General features: G+C 41.1%; 1 protein-coding gene across 1 annotated transcript in view; it reads right to left on the bottom strand.

The window, feature by feature from the left end:
* Positions 1-18,961, bottom strand: part of CLIC4 (chloride intracellular channel 4) — a 94,484-nt gene that overhangs the window by 17,476 nt on the left and 58,047 nt on the right. The window contains exon 3 of the mRNA XM_032759356.2: positions 10,566-10,691. Within this exon, the coding sequence (XP_032615247.1) occupies positions 10,566-10,691 (126 nt within the window). The remainder of the gene's footprint in view (positions 1-10,565; positions 10,692-18,961) is intronic.

Below are 18,961 nucleotides of genomic sequence, written 5' to 3'. Positions count from 1 at the left end.
CCTGTAATCCCAGCACTTTGGGAGGCCAAGGCGGGCGGATCAATTGAGGTCAGGAGTTCGAGACCAGCCTCGCCAACATGGCAAAACCCTGTCTCTACTAAAAATACAAAAATCAGCCGGGCATGGTGGCAGGTGCCTGTAATCCTAGCTTCTCAGGAGTCTGAGGCAGGAGAATTGCTTGAGACCAGGAAGCAGAGGTTGCAGTGAGCAGAGATCACGCCACTGCACTCAGCCCGGGCGACAGAGTGAGACTCCATCTCAAAAAAAAGTATTGACAAACTAAAACTGAAATCTCCTGTCCCCAGGTCTAGTGTTTTTGTTTGTTTCTATTACAGATTAGATTATCTCTACAAGATAAATCAAATTCTAAACCAGCAGGTTCAAAATCAACTTTTTTGCATCTTCCCAAACATTACAATGTAATTTATGTATTAGTATTGGGTTTAGCAAATAGCCTGATCAAGCAATGGTTTTCAATTATTGTGAGAACTCATTTTAACATTTAGCAAAAGGGAGGCAAATAATAAAAGGCTGAGTGTCAGTGACAGAATAGACATGAGCACCCAGAGTATTTAGACTTTCAGATAAGCCCTTAATTCTGCTTACATCACAGACTCTTAATATTTTAGACTAGCTAAGAATGTTTCTATGCTTTTGGGAAATATCTCAGGCATTTTCTCCTTTCTGGTGTAAATATAAAAATGAAGGCTGATGAGCCTTGTAAATTCCTTTTTTGTATGTCTCTCTCTCTCTCTTTTTTTTTTTGAGACAGAGTTTTGCTCTTATTGCCCAGGCTAGAGTACAGTGGCGCAATCTCGGCTCACTGCAACCTCCGCCTTCCGGTTTCAAGCGATTCTCCTGCCTCAGCCTCCCAAATCACTGGGATTACAGGCGCCCGTCACCACGCCCAGCTAATTTTTTGTATTTTTAGTAGAGACAAGGTTTCACCATGTTGGTCTGGCTGGTCTCAAACTGCTGACCTTATGATCCACCCGCCTCGGCCTCCCAAAGTGCTGGGATTACAGGCGTGAGCCACCGTGCCTGGCCTGTATGTCTCATTTTTAAAAAAAAGCTTAATAACATTTTATAGCATGCCCCTCCAAATTTATCTAGCTTCCTTCTATTTTATCCTTTTATCAGTAAGTTAGCTAAGTATCTAGGCTGTTTCAGTTAAAAATCCAAGTTTCAAAGTTTTTTAGCAAAGTGGTTTCTTCATTCAAGCAAGAACTATAAAACATACACAAAAATACTTTCCCCAGAGAAGAAGTTCACTTAAAAACCTACAGTTACATACAGCAGTAAAAGTTATTTGATTTGAGCTTTTCATTAGCCTCTCAATGTTAAGCAACTCTAGAATAGACAATTGCCTGTATTTATATTTGTCATGATTAAATCAGGAAGTGTTCACAAAAAACCACTCAGTTCTCAGTACATCAAATGCCAAAAACATGTTATTAGAAATGCTAGATTCCAATCTACCAGCTTGAACAATTCTCCCTTTTCTCCTTATCCTATTTAGAAACAGTCTTACAAGCAGAGCCTGAGGAAGACTAGCAATAAAGAAAGACCTGAGACCTCCTTGTTCTGGAAGGAAAAGGCAGTGAGACAGAATGGTCCCTGGGTGCCCTAGAACAATACAGCACAATAGAGTAAAGGAAAATAAATGCAGCTTGTGATCCCAGAAACACTTCCTCCTCCCACTCATCCCCTAGAAACAATTCTGCATGATGAAAATTATGCTAATTAATTAGCATTTCACATTCTGGGTCCATAGAGCCCACTAAGAAGAAGGCATACCCACTTCAAACATGCTGTTTCAATGCATACAAATAAATAAAAATTCATCAGAAGAGTTAAGATTCACCTGCTTTTTCAAAGACTTCATTGAATTAAGGGCGGGCACTGTGGCTCACACCTGTAATCCCAGCACTTTGTGAGGCCGAGGAGGTTGGATCACTTGAAGTCAGGAGTTCCAAATCAGCCTGGTCAACATGGTGAAACCCCATCTCTACTGAAAATACAAAAATTAGCCAGGCATGGTGGTGCACACCTGTAATCCCAGCTACTTGGGAGGCTCAGGCAGGAGAATTGCTTCAACCTGGGAAGTGGAGGTTGCAATGAGCCAAGATGGCACCACTGCACTCCAGCCTGGGCGACACAGCAAGGCTCTGTCTCAAAAAAAAAAAAAAAAAAAAAGAATTCACTGAATTAAGTTTAATAACCACCTTTGGTCCCACTTGTTCACAGTCAAGTAAACGATCTTTGATTTCTCTCCTACCTTTCTTCTAAACTTGAGCTAGCTTTCAATTTTGTACTCATTAAAGCACAATCCCAATTAAAGACTTAACATTTTCCCTCTTTTACAAAAGCCAAACCCAATAAAATAAGAAGCAGAAAGCAGAGAACAGATGAAACACAGATTTTTGAAGTCATATTGATGTGGCTTCAAAAGTATCCCTGCTCTGCCACCATTAACTGTGAAACCTTGGACAAACTATTTGGATTACATCTTCTGTTTCTTCACAAAGTCTTTGTGAGGATTAACAGAGATAATCCACAAAATAACCCACAAAGCACAATGCATGGCGCATAATTAGCACTTGAGTGTTATTAATAACAGCAGAGGGATAAGCAGCATCAAAAACAATCCCTGGCCAGGCATGGTGGCTCACGCCTGTAATCCCAGCACTTTGGGAGGCTGAGGCAGGCAGATGGCTTGAGCCCAGGAGTTCAAGGCCACGGCTTGGGTAACATGGCGAGACCCTGTTCTTAGACACCAAGTTAAAGTGATCTTACTCTCTACAAAAAAATACAAAAATTAGCCGGGCGTGGTGCTGTGCACCTGTAGTCCCAGCTACTGAAGAGGCTGAAGCAGGAGGATTATGAGCCTGGGAGGTTGAGGCTGCAGTGAGGTAAGACTGCACCACCGCATTCCAGCCTGGGTGACAGAGCAAGGAGCGAGACCCTGTCTCTAAACAAAAACAGAACAAAAGAAAAAAAACAAAGAAGTAGTAAAAATTTTTACCCCTACAGGGGATTTGGCACATTGTGAACATTTATAACACAAAGATTCCCATGTATTTAAACTGAATGAAAAAGACCATCTCTGGTTACAGTGTTTCTATGAATACGCTCAAATATAATGGGGCTAGAATTTTTGTATAAAAAAGCAATATGAAAATGTTTATTTTCAAGGTCCAATTTAAAGCTATGATGTCTACAGAGCATTAGATGCTAAGAATCCAGAATATTCCATATTAACTCTACTATTTCTCTTAATGTCACTTTCCCTCAGAGAGAAATGAGCAGGAATAATGAAAACTCTTTTTTTTTCCTTCTTCTTTTTTGAGACAGGGTCTTGCTGTATCACGCAGGCTGGAATGCAGTGGCATGATCTCAGTTCATTGCAACCTCTGCCACCCAGGCCCAAGCGATTCTCCCACCTCAGGCTCCCCAGTAGCTGGGACTACAGGCACGTGCCACCACATCCAGCTAATTTTTGTATTTTTTTGTAGAGACAGGGTTTCACCATGTTGCCCAGGCTGGTCTTGAACTCCTGAGCTCAAGTCATCCACCTGCCTCAGTCTCCCAAAGTGCTGGGATTACAGGCATGAGCCACCACGCCCAGCCGAAAAGTCTTCATTGTTGTTGTTGTTGAAGGATATAAGAGAATATGAGGAAACGTCCATTTAACTAAAGTCATAGGTATGTTTTCAACACACTGATTTTAAAAACTAAATACACTTGGAAGAATTTATATAATAAGCACTTCAGACAATACTTTAAAACAAAATAGTTTCCTTCATAGAGAATGAATAATAATTCAAACTACTTCTCCATTTATAATTTAATGTTGATACAATGATCTACAGTGACATGAGAGGAAGATCATTTTCAGTTAGTGTGTGAGAGCCAAGTTGGCAAATATGGAACTTACCTCAGAGCTGACACTTTTAAGACTAAAAAGGCACCAGGCATGACAGCTTACATCTGTAATCCCAGCAATTTGGGAGGCTGAGGCGGGAAGATTGATTGAGCCCATGAGTTTGAGACCAACCTGGGCAACATGGCAAGACCCCATCTCTACAAAAATTTTTAAAAACTTAGCTGGGCATGGTGGCACACACCTGTACTCCCAGCTCCTCAGGGGAACTGATTGAGCCCAGGAGGTCTAGGCTGTGGTGAGCCATAATCGCACTCCAGCCTGGGCAACAGAGCAAGACCATATCTCAAAAAAAAAAAAAAAAAAAAAAAAAAAAAGACCAAAAAGGGATCTAGAAGTGGGACATAGTGGTGCATGCCTGTGGTCCCACCTGTTTGGAAGGCTGAGGCAGGAGGATCATCCTAGGCAGGAAGCTAGGAGTTTGAGGTTGCCGTGAGCCAGGACAGCAACACTGTACTCCAGCCTGGGCGACAGTACACAGTACAAGACACTGTCTTTTTTTGTTGTTTGTTTTTTAAGTATGGCTGGGCACGGTGGCTCACGCCTGTAATCCCAGCACTTTGGGAGGCTGAGGCGGGCAGGTCACAAGGTCAGGAGTTCAAGAGCAGCTTGGCCAATATGGTAAAACCCTGTCTCTACTAAAAATACAAAAAAAATTAGCCGGGCGTGGTGGCAGGCACCTGTAATCCCAGCTACTCGAGAGACTGAGGCAGGAGAATTGCTTGAACCCAGGAGGCGGAGGTTGCAGTAAGCCGAGATCGCGCCACTGCACTCCAGCCTGGGCGACAGAGTGAGACTCCGTCAAAAAAAAAAAAAAAAAAAAAAAAAAAGTTATGGCCAGGCGCGGTGGCTCATGCCTGTAATCCCAGCATTCTGGGAGGCTGAGGCAGGTGGATCACCTGAGGTCCGGAGTTCAAGACCAGCCTGGCCAACATGGTGAAATCCCATCTCTACTAAAAACAGAAAAAATTAGCTGGGTGTGGTGGTGGACACCTGTAATTCCAGCTACTTGGGAGGCTGAGGCAGGAGAATCTCCTGAACCTGAGAGGCAAAGATTGCAGTGAGCCAAGAACGTGCCATTGCACTACAGCCTGGGCAACAAAAGTGAAACTCTGTCTCAAAAAAAAAAAAAAAGTTATTTCCATTAAGTTGAATGCATGTTCATAATAGTACCCTACTGAGACAGATAAAGCTTCAATTTATATTCACAAATACCCTAGCTTTGATTTATTGGCATTCTAATTATATACATGGCCTGAAGGAAAAATCAAGATATAGTTTTCTTAATGCTGGTCTGGAGATACTTTACTAGGGATGAAAGGAAGGTTAGGACTCCTGGGAAGGTAGAGAAAAAAAGAAGCTCCAGGCTCTTAGAAGGGCAGGAAGGATAGTAGAGGATAGGTTTTTAGAATTTTAGTAGAAAAAAAGAATTAAGAAAATAAAATCTTAGGCTTAGCACAAGATTGTTAACCAGAGAGCAATTCTGCTCACAACAGATGAGAAGCTAGTTATAGACAGAGGCGTTGTTGTTCATCAGCCTTCCTGCCTACCATCCCAACTATGCACATCACAGTCCAGCCGCTCCAAGTCTCCCCCAAATATACGTATATTAATATTATATTAATTATAATATACATTACACACTATTTGTGTATAGTATGTGTATAACGTATGTTTATACTATTTATTTAAAATGACTCCTACTCTGGAATACCTGTTACTTCTTTGTTCAACTGCTGAACATCTTTTTTGTTTTTTTTAATTAAGACAGTTCAAGTGCTCCCTCTTCTCCAAAGCCTTTCCTGGTTCCATTCACTTTCCCGTCCCACCACCATAAACACCTCTCCACCCATACTTTACTGTGCTTGTTGAGGGCAAGAACTGTGTTTTATTTACTAATATATTCACAGTGCTTTGTAGTCCATTAACCCTTTGCAGAATGAATAAATCAATAAATGAATGGATGAATACTGAGTAACTGGGCCAGGCACAGTGGCTCACACCTGTAATCCCAGCACTTTGAGAGGCCGAGGTGGACGGATACCTTGAGGTCAGGATTTCGAGACCAGCCTGGCCAACATGGTGGAACCCCATCTCCACTAAAAATACAAAAATTAGCCAGGCATGGTGGCAGGTGCCTGTAATCCCAGCTACTTGGGAGGCTGAGGCACAAGAATCACTTGAACCCAGGAGGCAGAGGTTGTAGTGAGCCAAGATTGCGCCACTGCACTCCAGCCTGGGTGACAGAGTGAGCCTCTGTCTCAAAAAAAAAACAAAACAAACAAACAAACAAACAAAAAACCAAATTGAGGAACTTCAGGTATACCTTGTCTTATTGTGCTTTGCTTTATTGTGCTTTGCTTTATTGAGCTTTGCTTCATTGTGCTTTGCAGATATTACATTTTTTACAAATTGAAGGTTTATGGCAACCCTGCGTCAAGCAAGATGGCGCCATTTTTCCCAGCAGCATGTGCTCACTTCACGTCTCTGTCACATTGTGGTATTTTTCACAATATTTCAAAACTTTTCATTATTATTGTATCTGTTATGATGATCTGTGATCAGTGATCTCTAATGTTACTCTTGTGATTGTTTTGGGGGCACCACAAACCACACCCATATAAGACAGCAAACTTAACTGATTAATATCGTGTGTGTTCTGACTGCTCCAGTGATTTGCTTTTCCCCTGTCTTTCCCTCTCCTCAGGCCTTCCTGCTCTCTGAGACAAAATGATATTGAAATTAGGCCACAGCTGATGACCCTACAATGACCTCTCAGTGTTCAGGTGAAGGGAAGAGTCACATATCTCTCACTTTAAATCAAAAGCTAGAAATGATTATGCTTAGTGAGGAAAGCATGTCGAAAGCTGAGACAGGCTGAAAGCTAGACTTCTTCCACCAAACAGCCAAACAGCATACACAGAAGAAAAGTTCTTGAAGGAAATTTAATAGTGCTATTCCAGTGAACACACAAATGATAGAGAAAAACAGCTTTATTGCTGATAGGCAGAAAGTTTGAGTGGTCCAGATAATCAAACCAGCCACAGCATTCCCTTAAGCCAAAGCCTAATCCAGATCAAGGCCCTAACTCGCTTCAGTTCTATCAAGGCAGAGAGAGGTGACAAAGCTACAGAAGAAAAGTTTGAAGGTAGCAGAGGTTGGTTCATGAGGTTTAAGGAAAGAGGCCGTCTTCGTAACATAAAAGTAAAACATGAAGCAGCAAATGCTTATGCAGAAGCTGCAAGCAGCCAGTTATCTAGAAGATCTGGCTGATCTATCTAGATCTTCCTTCATCACCTTCATCTGATGATCCATCTAGAAAATCTGATCTACCTTCATCAATGATCTATCTAGAATTGATGAAGGTGGCTACACTAAACAGATTTTTAATGCAGACAAAACCTTCTATTCAAAGATGTCATCTATGATTTTCATAGCTACAGAGGAAAAGTCAATGTCTGGTTTCAAATCTTCAAAGGACAGGCTGCCTCTGTTAAACAGTCTAATGCAGCTGTTGACATTAGGTTGAAACCCATGCTCATCTTCCATTCCAAAATTTGAAGAACCCTTAAGAATTATACTGAAGCTACTCTGCACATGCTCTATAAATGAACAATAAAGGCTGGATAATGGCACATCCATCTGTTCACAGTATGGTTTACTAAATATTTTAAGCCCACTGTTGAGACCCACTGCCCAGGAAAAAAAGATTCCTTTCTAAATATTACCACTCATTGACAATGCACTAGTCACCCCAGAACTCTGATAGAGATATACAGGGAGATCATGGTTGTTTTCACGCCTGCTAACACAACATCCATTCTACAGTCCATAAATTAAGGAGTAATGTTGACTTTCAAGTCTTATTATTTGATAAACACATTTCATAAGGCCACAGAAAGTGATTCCTCTGATGGATCTGAGCAAAGCGAAGTGACCTGGAAAAGATTTACCTTTCTAGATGCAATTAAGAACATTCAGCGGGGTCTGGGGGCTCACAACACACCTGTAATCCCAGCACTTTGGGCGGCCGAGACGGGCAGATCACCTGAGGTCAGGAGTTCAAGACCAGCCTGGCCAAAATGGCAAAACCCCGACTCTACTAAACAATACAAAAAAATTAGCTGGGCATGGCAGCAGGCGCCTGTAATCTCAGCTATTCAGGAGGCTGAGGCAGGAGAATCGCTTGAACCTGGGAGACGGAGGTTGCGGTGAGCTAAGATCGCACCACTGCACTCCAGCCTGGGTGATAAGAATGAAAACTCCATCCCCAAAAAAGAAACAAAAACAAACATTCATGATTTATGGGAGGAGGTCAAAATAGCAACATTAACAGGAGTTTGGAGGAAGTGGATTCTAACCCTCATGGATGACGTTCACAGGTTCAAGACGTCAGTAGAGGGAGGAACTACCTATGTGTTGAAAATAGCAAGAGAACTAGAATTAGAAGTGCAGCCTGAAAACGTAATCCAATTGTTCTACCTTCATAATAAAATTTGAATGGATGAGGAGTTGCTTCTTATGAATGAGGAAAGAAAATGGTTTCTTTTTTTTTTTTTTTTGAGACGGAGTCTCGCTCTGTCGCCCAGGCTGGAGTGCAGTGGCATGACCTCGGCTCACTGCAAGCTCCGCCTCCCGGGTTCACGCCATTCTCCTGCCTCAGCCTCCCGAGTAGCTGGGACTACAGGCGCCTGCCACCACGCCCGGCTAATTTTTTTGTATTTTTAGTAGAGACGGGGTTTCACCGTGTTAGCTAGGATGGTCTCAATCTCCTGACCTCATGATCCGCCCGTCTCGGCCTCCCAAAGTGCTGGGATTACAGGCGTGAGCCACCGCGCCCGGCCAGAAAATGGTTTCTTGAGATAGAATGTATACCTAGTGAAGATGTTAAGAACACTGTTGAAATGACAACAAGGAATTTAGAATATTACATCAACTTAGTTGTTAAAACAGCAGGAGGGTTTCAGAAGATGGATTCTAATTTTGAAAAAGGTTCTACTGTGGGTAAAACACTATTGAACAAGGGTGCATGTTCTCAGGACCTCTTGAGATTAGCCTCAGGCAAAGAATCTTTACTTTAAAATTTTTAAATGCTATCAAACACTATTGCATGTTACAGAGAAATCTTTCATGAAAGGAAGAGTCCATCAATGTAGAAAAATTCATTGTTATCTTACTTCAAGAAATTGCCACAGCCACCCCAACCAGCAACCACCATCCTGATCAGTCAGTAGCCAGCAACATCAAGGCAAGACCCTCCATCAGCAAAAAGACTGACTCACTGAAGGCTCAGACAACCATTAGCATTTGTTAGCAATGATTTTTTTTTTTTTTTTTTGAGACAGAGTTTTGCTTTTGTCACCCAGGCTGGAGTGAGTGCAGTGGCACTATCTTAGCTCACTACAACCTCTGCCTCCCGGGTTCAAGCGATTCTCCTGCCTCAGCCTCCCAAGTAGCTGGGATTACAGGCGCCTGCCACCACGTCCAGCTAATTTTTTTTGTATTTTTTAGTAGAGATGGAGTTTCTCCATGTTGGTCAGGCTGGTTTCGAACTCTCAACCTCAGGTGATCCACCCACCTCAGCCTCCCAAAGTGCTGGGATTACAGGCATGAGCCACCACACCCAGCCTAGCAATGAAGTATTTTTAAATTAAGGTACAAGCAATATTTTCAGACATAATGCTATTATTGTACACTTAAAACACTACAGTATACTACTGTAAATATAACTTTTACATGCACTGGGAAACCAAAAATTTCATGTGACTCATTTTATTCCAATATTCATTTTATCACAGTGGTCTGGAACCTAACCCACAATGGTCTGGAACCATACCCTTCAGGGTATGCCTATAATTATTTTAGAACCCTCCATCTCAATAATCCCATTCCTAGAAAATATATCTGGACATGGAGGGCAACAGTCAAGTTAACCAGTAAGAAAGGTTTTGGTCAGTAGAAACAAAACATGTCAATTTTCAGGATAATGAAACTGGAAAAGCCTAAAAGAAACAAATAATGCTTTGAATCTATGCCAATATTACAGTATGATGCAAAGCTGCACATTTGCAATTTAGGTAACTATCATTACAGTACATCCAGGACCTAGAGATCTGGAACACCTCAAAGAAATAAGTAAATAAAAACTCTGAGTCCTAGGGACACGGTCTGAAAAGTCAATTTCCTTGGATTACAGCTTTGGAAAGTTACCTTTAAAATGAACTGAAATCAAATCTCATAGCAGTCCTGTGCCACACTCCTGCTAAGACATTCTTACTGGGTTCAGTTGGAATGTGTCTTTCCCCACCCCTTCTCCTCTTTAAACTTCTCTCAGTTTGAGACCTACAGTCCACAAATAACCAGTCTTTCCTGACCTATCAGACACATCCCAAATCTGTTTCTACCACATACTCTACAGCTTAGACAAATCCCCACCTTTCTTAGTATGGCTTATTGGCCTAGCTGGAAGCCAATTCTTATAACTGTGTAGCATTAATTATAAGAAACATAGAAGAGAGTCCTAGTCATTCCAAATTAATGCTGCAAGAAAGACCTCTACAGACAAATAACACAAGCTTCAAAGCAGTGACAATATTTTCATACTATTTTCCTTGATACTCACTTGGGAGGGCATAAGACTTCTTCAAGAAATTCCTCAATCTTATTTACATCCGTTTTGACTTCACTGTTGAAAGTTATAAATGGTGGGTGGGTCCCAGGAGCCAAGTTCTGCAGGTCTGCAGGCTTCCTGTTGGGCAAAATATTGGTCAAAATCAGATCTTTTTTTTACTCTTAAACAACAATAATACTTTAAATTCTCAAAGTTGGCCAGGCACGGTGGCTTGTGTCTGTAATCATAGCACTACAGGAGGCTGAGGTGGGAGACTGCTTAGCCCAGGAGTTTGAGACCCAGCCTGGGCAACATGGTAAGATCCTGTCTCCACAAAACATAAACAATTAGCCAGGCATGATGGTGCGCGCCTACTGTCCCAGCTACCAGCGAGGCTGAGGTGGGAGGATCACTTGAGCCTGGGAAGTTGAGGCTGGAGTGAGCCATGATCACACCATTGCACTCCAGCCTGGGTGACGGAGAGACCCTGTATCAAAAAGAAAATAAATAAATTGTCCGGGCGTGGTGGCTCATGTCTGTAATCCCAGCCCTTTGGGAGGCCGAGGCGGGTGGATCACCTGAGGTCAGGAGTTCGAGCCTGGTCAGCACGGTGAAACCCCGTCTCTGCTAAAAATATAAAAATTAGCTGGGCATGGTGGCGTGCACCTGTAGTTCCAGCTACTTGGGAGGCTGAGGAAGGAGAATCACTTGAACCCGGGAGGCGGAGGTTGCAGCGAGCTGAGAATGTACCACTGCACTCCAGCCTAGGTGACAGAGTAAAACCCTGTCAGAAAAGAAAAAGAAAAGAGATCAAAGTGGTTCTAAATTTTAAAGTATATAAAACTGAATAAGAAACGGTATCTTTCAGCCGGGCATGGTGGCTCATGCCTGTAATCCCAGCACTTTGGGAGGCCAAGGCGGGAGGATCACGAGGTCAGAAGTTTGAGACCAGCCTGACCAACATGATGAAACCCCATCTCTACTAAAAATACAAAAATTAACTAGGCGTGGTGGCATGCGCCTATAATCCCAGCTACTCAGGAGGCTGAGGCAGGAGAATCGCTTGAATCCCAGAAGCAGAGGTTGCAGTGAGCAGAGATCTCGCCACAGCACTCCAGCCTGGGCAACAGAGCAAGACTCCATCTTAAAAAGAAAAAAAAGGAAAGAAAGGAAGGTATTTTTCGACCGGGTGTGGTGGCTCACGCCTGTAATCCCAGCACTTTGAGAGGCCGGGCAGATCACGAGGTCAAGAGATCAAGACCATCCTGGCCAACATGGTGAAACTCCGTCTGCTAAAAATGTAAAAATTGGCTGGGCATGGTGGCGTGCACCTGTAGTTCCAGCTACTTGGGAGGCTGAGGAAGGAGAATCACTTGTACCCAGGAGGCGGAGGTTACAGTGAGCCAAGACCACGCCACTGCACTCCAGCCTGGTGACAGAGCAATACTCTGTCTCAAAAAAAAGAAAGAAATAGTACTTTTCTACTAAGTATAATAGCTGTAATAGTATTCTAATAAGAAGCAAGCCTCCACGAAATACATAATTTATGGTAAGAAAATTCTTTGATTTTTTTTTAACCAAAATACAAAATCCATCATTCTCATTCCAAATTAACTAAGTCACTCATTAGAGATAGTGATAGAATGAGGAGGGAAAAAAGATTTTGGAGAGTTAGTCTCTGGTTTCCACTCTGGCCCCAACTAATTGTGTAAAGATGGGTAAGTCATGACTTCCCTAGGCCTTTTTTTTCTTTTTCGTTTGGGCAAAATAAAAGAGACAAGCAGCTGAATCCTGCAGTCATCTTCAACTTCATAAGATTCCAAATTCTGGTGCTATTTCTTTCCCATTATTCATAGAAGTCCAGGCTTGACAAGGAAAAGGATCACCAGATTAGACTATCTAATAACAAAATTACTTCAATATATAAAAGATGGCATAATGAAGGGTAAAAAGCAACAAAGAATGGACAAAGCATTGAGTCAGAAAAGCTTAAAATCTACATTACCTAAGGATTTTGTCCAAATTCATTTCAAAGGTCATCAAAAAAAATCAAATAGGTATGGGTCAAAAGAAATTGATGAGAGACAGATAAAACAAGTGAACACACAGAAAAATGTAAAATAGCACAACTATAAAGGGAATTTAAAAGTAAACAATAAGATATCTTCCTCCTGTTGATTAGGAAAAATTGAAAATACCACAAAACACTGATAAAGATGGTGAAACTGTTATGCTGACAACTACTAACAGCAAGAAATGTTTGTACTATCTTGTTAAAAAGCAAAATGGCTCACCCAAACCCATCAATGAATTTTAGGATCAAAAAATGAGATGACCAGATATGGTGTGTTTCCTATAGCACCGTGAAGTATTCTTACCAAAAGAGTTGACCCTGAATCTAATCAAGCCTCTGGGGCTAGCTGGGTGCAGTGGCTCATACCTGTAACCTTAGCACTTTGAGAGGCCAAGGCAGGAGGATTGCTTGAGTCCAGGAGTTCAAGTGAGACCAGCCTCGGCAACATAGTGAGATCCCATCTCTATAAAAAAATTTTTTTTAATTAGCTGGGTGTGGTGGCATGTGCCTGTAGTCCCAGCTACTTGGGAGGCTGAGATGGGAGGATTGGTTGAGCCCAGGCGGTTGAGGCTGCAGTGAACAGTGATCATATCACTGCATTTCAGCCTGGGCAACAGAGTGAGACCCTGTCTCAAAACAACAACAACAAAAACAACAAACCAAAAGAAAGCAGCCTCTGGGGCAGCTGTTTTTCAAACTGTAAGCCAGGAGACCCTTTCACCAGGTGATCCATTAGGTCAGAACTATTTTTATAATACTAAGGCATCATTTGCCTTCTTCACTCTCATTCTCCTCTCGTGCACATATAGCAAAATTTTCCAAATTTACTTGGCTACTTGGTATAAGATATCAGAAGGTAATGAATGCAGAAGCAGAGACAAGAAACCTCTTCTAAGATGTGCAAAAATGTAAAGGAATGCCACTCTTCTCACTGTTTTTTGTTTTGGGAAATATAGTTGTTTTACATTAAAAATGTTTTATGATAATAAGTAGTAGATATATATATATATATATGTAGTTGTTCTATATTTAATGAATTAGTAAATAACTTTTTTTTTTTTTCTGAGACGGAGTCTCACTCTGTCGCCCAGGCTGAAGTGCAGTGGCGCGATCTCGGCTCACTACAAGCTCCATCTCCCAGGTTCACGCCGTGCTCCTGCCTCAGCCTCCCGAGTAGCTGGGACTACAGGCGCACACCAAGCCCAGCTAATTTTTGTTGTATTTTTTAGTAGAGACAGGGTTTCACCATGTTAGTCAGGATGGTCTCGATCTCCTGAACTTGTGATCCGCCCGCCTTGGCCTCCCAAAGTGCTGGGATTACAGGTGTGAGCCACCACACCTGGCCGTAAATAAACATTTTTAAAATTTCTCAGGATTTTTTTTTTTTGAGACCAGTCACCAAAGCAGGAGTGCAGTGGCACAATCATGGTTCCCTGCAGCCTTGATTTCCTGGGCTCAAGCAATTCTCCTACCTCAGCCTCCCAAGCAGCTGGGACCAGAGGTACACTCCACCAAGCCCAGCTAATTTTTTAAAAATTTTTTGTAGAGATAAGGATCTCACCATATTGCCTAGGCTAATTTCTCAACTTTAATTTCTAATATAGTAAAATAGGCAGATATAACCCACATAACTGAAAGCTGTTTGAGGCCTTCAATAATTTAAGAGTACAAAGGGGTCCTGAGATTATTTACAGGAAATGCAGGGAGGGGGAAAATGAGAGGACAAAGTTAAATGATATCACAAGGAAGCAATTGCTAAATTCTGGATTTGGGACAATCTACCTTTCAGCTGAATGGCATTTTTACCAGACACAGGTGGGGGACTGTTATAGATTAAGAAAAACTTAAGAGATATAACAATCAAACATAAAAAGTAGAAATTACTTGGATACTGATTTGAATCAACCAACCAAAAATAAAAAGATATTTTAGAGATAACCACGGAAATCCCAAATTGTATACGAGGAACTTCAGGAGATGAGAGCATTGTGGTTAGGGAAGAAAATGTCCACATTGTTTGAAGACATACACTGAATTAAGTAGGGATGAAATGACATGATGTCTAGCATTTACTTTAAAACATTTCAGCAAAGAAAATAAAAAAAAGGGGCAAAGCAAATGTGGCAAGATCTTGATAACTGAATTGGGTTTACGGAGAAGTCTGTTCTATTCTTATGCATGTTTGAAAACTTTCATAATTAAAAAAGCAAACATAAAAATGTGTACTTCAAGAAAAGTAATACAACAACATACAGTTTCAAGGAATGTTTCTCCCTCCTATTATAGCCCAGAGCTGTTTAATCTTGTTATTAAGTTAGCCTGCCTGCCTTCCTTCTTCCTTCCTTCCTGACCATAAATGCACAGAATTTGAATAAAATAAAGAATATTGGCTGGGCATGGTGGCTCATGCCTGTAATCCCAGCACTTTGTGAGGCCGAAGCGGGTGGATCACCTGAGGTCAGGAGTTTGAGACCAACCTGGGCAACATGATGAAACCCCATCTCTACTAAAAATATAAAAATTAGCTGAGTGCAGTAGTGCATGCCTATAGTCCCAGCTACTCAGGAGGCTGAGGCAGAATTGCTGGAAGACGGAGGTTACAGTGAGCTGAGATGGCACCACTGCACTTCAGCCTGGGCGACAGAGCAAGACTCTGTCTCCAAAAAAAAAAAGAATATTTTTAAATATATCATGAAAGTGAAATACTTCGTCATCAGAATTTTCAAGATAGAGGGGAATCAGAAATCTATAACCAGTTTATAATCTATCAATTTCCCTTGGTCTGAATTCTCTCTCTGGCTCCATCTTTCAATTTAGGTTAGAAAGCCTCAGGTTTCTATGACTACATTCCAACCAAAGATACAAAGATTTATTTAATTATCTCATTAATTCAAAAATTTTTAACTCAAAGTCCAAGTTCTAGAGCCTATCTTGCTTCCTAAACAAAGGAAAATAAGACATATTTCCTATCAACTTCTATAAGAACCTAACCTCCAAAAGAGGACTTTCAAAAGTCAAAATCTGATTTGATTTTCAACTCTGATGCTTTCACTGAACATTCTTTAGTCTGACAAGGTAAAGTTTTTCACAAAATGAAATAAGTCAGCCCTCCTTATTCATGGGTTCAGCATCTGTGGGTTCAACCAACTGAGGATCAAAAAGATTTTTTACAAGGCCAAATGCGGTGGCTCATGTCTGTAATCCCAACACTTTGGGAGGCCAAGGCATGCAGATCAGTTGAGGTCGGGAGTTTGAGACCAGACTGGCCAACATGGTGAAACCCCGTCTCTACTAAAAATAAAAAAAATTAGCCAGGCGTGGTGGTGGGTGCCTGTAGTCCCAGCTACTTGGGAGGCTAAGGCAGGAGAATCGCTTGAACCCGAGAGGCCAAGATCGCACCACTGCACTCCAGCCTGGGTGACAGAGTGAGACTCCATCTCAAAAAAAAAAAAAAAAACGAAATTTATAGATAGATAGATAGATAGATCCATCGATCTCCCGTCTCTACAAAAAATACAAAAATTAGCCAGGTGTGGTGGCGCATGCTACTTGGAAGGCTGAGGCAAGCCATGATCACACACTGTACTCCAGCCTGGGCGACAGAATGAGACTCTGTCTCAAAAAAAAGGGCGGCAGGGCGGGGGCAGAGGCGGGGGGTGGTTGCAGTTGTACTGAACATGTACAGACTTTTACTTGTCATTATTCCCTAAACACAGTGTAATGACAACTTACATAGCATTTACACTTTATTAGGCATTATAACCTAGAGATGATTTAAAGTATATGGGAGGCTATTTGCAGGTTAATATGCAAATACTATTCCATTTTATGTAAGAAACTTGAGCCATCTGTGGATTTTGGTATCCACCAGGGGTCCTTAAACCAATCCCCCATGGATACCAAGCAATGACTGTAGACCGGGCACAGTGGCTCATGTCTGTAATCTCAGCACTTTGGGAGGCCAAGGCGGGCAGATCATCTGAGGTCAGGAGTTCGAGACCAGCCTGGCCAACATGGTGAAACCCCATCTCTACTAAAAATACAAAATTAGCCAGGCATGGTGGTGCACGCCTGCAATCCCAGTTACTCAGGAAGCTGAGGAAGGACAATCGCTTGAATCCGGGAGGTGAAGGTTGCAGTGAGCTGAGATTGTACCATTGCATTCCAGCCTGGGCAACGAGAGCAAAACTCTGTCTCAAAAAAAAAAAGGAATGTTTTTTAATCTTGTCATATATAAATTGTGATTACCTGGAAAACAATTTTCTCACTCCAAATTCATAAAACATATCCATTAACATTTTTAAAATGAACAGTCAATTAAATGCCTAACTAAGTTAATAATATAAGTCTGTTTTTCACAAATAGTTTTTTTTTTAAGAACAGGGTAGATTAGATAAAAGGGAAGAAGGTCCTGTTAGATATGAGTTCTAAATTTCTTTTCAAATAATCAATATGTCAGTATGTTCAATTCTTCACCTTCTGCTTTTAAACTTAACTTCCTCGTAAAGTGACCATTTTTGATTACCTGCTCCACCCTGACTCATTTCAATTACCTGCTCTGTCATACCCATTTTTCCGACCAAACCACTCACCCAGTGACTCTCTTTAAATTAGCCAAGAATTAGTTTAGCCTGTGCGGTCTAACCCTAGCCAATAGGGGAACGACACGGCAGCAGGGGCCACGTGCGTCAGAGATAAGAACCCCTTCCCCTCCCTTATCCAAGTGTGCGCTTACCATTGCTCCATCTGTAAGAACGCACCCTTCTATAGAAGTAACTTGCCTTGCTGAGAATTAAAAAGAAAATTTTATATTCAAGTGCTATTTCTTTTGCAGCACCAAAAATTTATTTATAACAGTCTCAATGCTTAAAAAAAAAAAACAAAAACCCAAAGGAGTAGGTCGGGTAGGGCATGTGGGACAAAATAAGTAACACCTATTACTTCTATAATTAATTATGAAAGTTTTTAAGCTCTCTAAACAAAAAGATTCTTAATTTTTTAAATTTTATTCAATTTTTATTTTTACTTTTTATTTTTTTAGAGATAGGGGTCTCTCTCTCTTGCTATGTTGCCCAGGCTGTCCTCAAACTCCTGGTCTCAAGTGATCCTCGGCTGCGAGTAGCTGGGACTAGAGAGCACGCCACTGCACCTGGCTCCCAAACAAAAATATTTATTGGGAGAGGGAGAAAGCTAGCATATCAGAGAAAAAAGAACCAAGGCTGAATAAAAAGGACTGGCTTGAAGTCCCAAATGGAAAAGCTCTGCCATTTACCAGCTACATGACTAAGTAAATTACAACCTCTTTGAGTCTGGATTTCCTCTTTATAAGATCTGCTTTGTCTGTAAAGATTAAATCAAATAAGGCACGTGAAAGTGAACTAAAAGTATGCAAATGAAAGCCATTATCACTTTTAGTATCACATTAACAAAGCATTATGCAGGAAATAAGATTGGCAGTTTTAACTTTAATAGAGCTGGTGGTTCATAAATGGTTACCTAGCATTAACTGACTAGTAATAAACAAAATCTGATTTAGAGTCATATGTACCACCAAGGAAAGTTTAAAGGGCATATGATTACCAATTTTCCATTAATATTTGTGATTAGTGAATAGTCTATCTTGTTTCGGTTGAAAGGCTATATATATTTTTTTCAAATAAATAAAGCGATAAAACTGTTTTCCAGATTAACTGTTGAGATGACAGACAACCACGGCAGGTCCTGATTCCAAGTGAAGAATCTGAGAAGAAACTTTAGTGCCTTCAAACATATTAGTAGACTTCAAATAAATGGACAAGTTCTAAACAGTAATCTGATTCACTCACAAGCTATATATCAACCAAACAGAATCTAAGATTCTTCAACTTGCAGTTCTCACCTGCACTCTCAGGCCTCAGGTGTTCTGTTTGACCCACAAAGGCTCATTTTACAGATGTTTCACAGAAACGTAACACTGTAAGAATTGCAGTTTGAGATAAATGAAATTGAGCCAATAGGCAATGTCTAAAAATTTCAAGACATCTTTGGTTTACTTCCAAAAAGGCCTTCAGTAAATACTCAATACTTGATTAAAACTCATTCAAATATTTCCCTTACGTGACATCAAGAGCAAAGTGCACAGAACTCATGCCTTGCAACAGGGTGCAAATATTCTCTAGTGTTTTGGGGTTTATTATTTTTATCCTCATTTATCATGGTAGTCTTTCAGATGAAATAAATTATTCTGTTGTTTCCCATTTTCTTTCTAGATGAAGAAAAAGAAAAACAAAAACCGAAAGGAAAAGAAACGAATGAAAAGGAGGAATCCTATAGGAGCTAATATTTTAAGAGAATT

This window comes from Hylobates moloch, unplaced genomic scaffold (genome assembly GCF_009828535.3).
Source record: "Hylobates moloch isolate HMO894 unplaced genomic scaffold, HMol_V3 SCAFFOLD_9, whole genome shotgun sequence".
In the NCBI taxonomy this organism is placed as follows: Eukaryota; Metazoa; Chordata; class Mammalia; order Primates; family Hylobatidae; genus Hylobates; species Hylobates moloch.
Note: the sequence above shows the minus strand (reverse complement) of the source record. Positions and strands in the feature narration are given on the sequence as shown.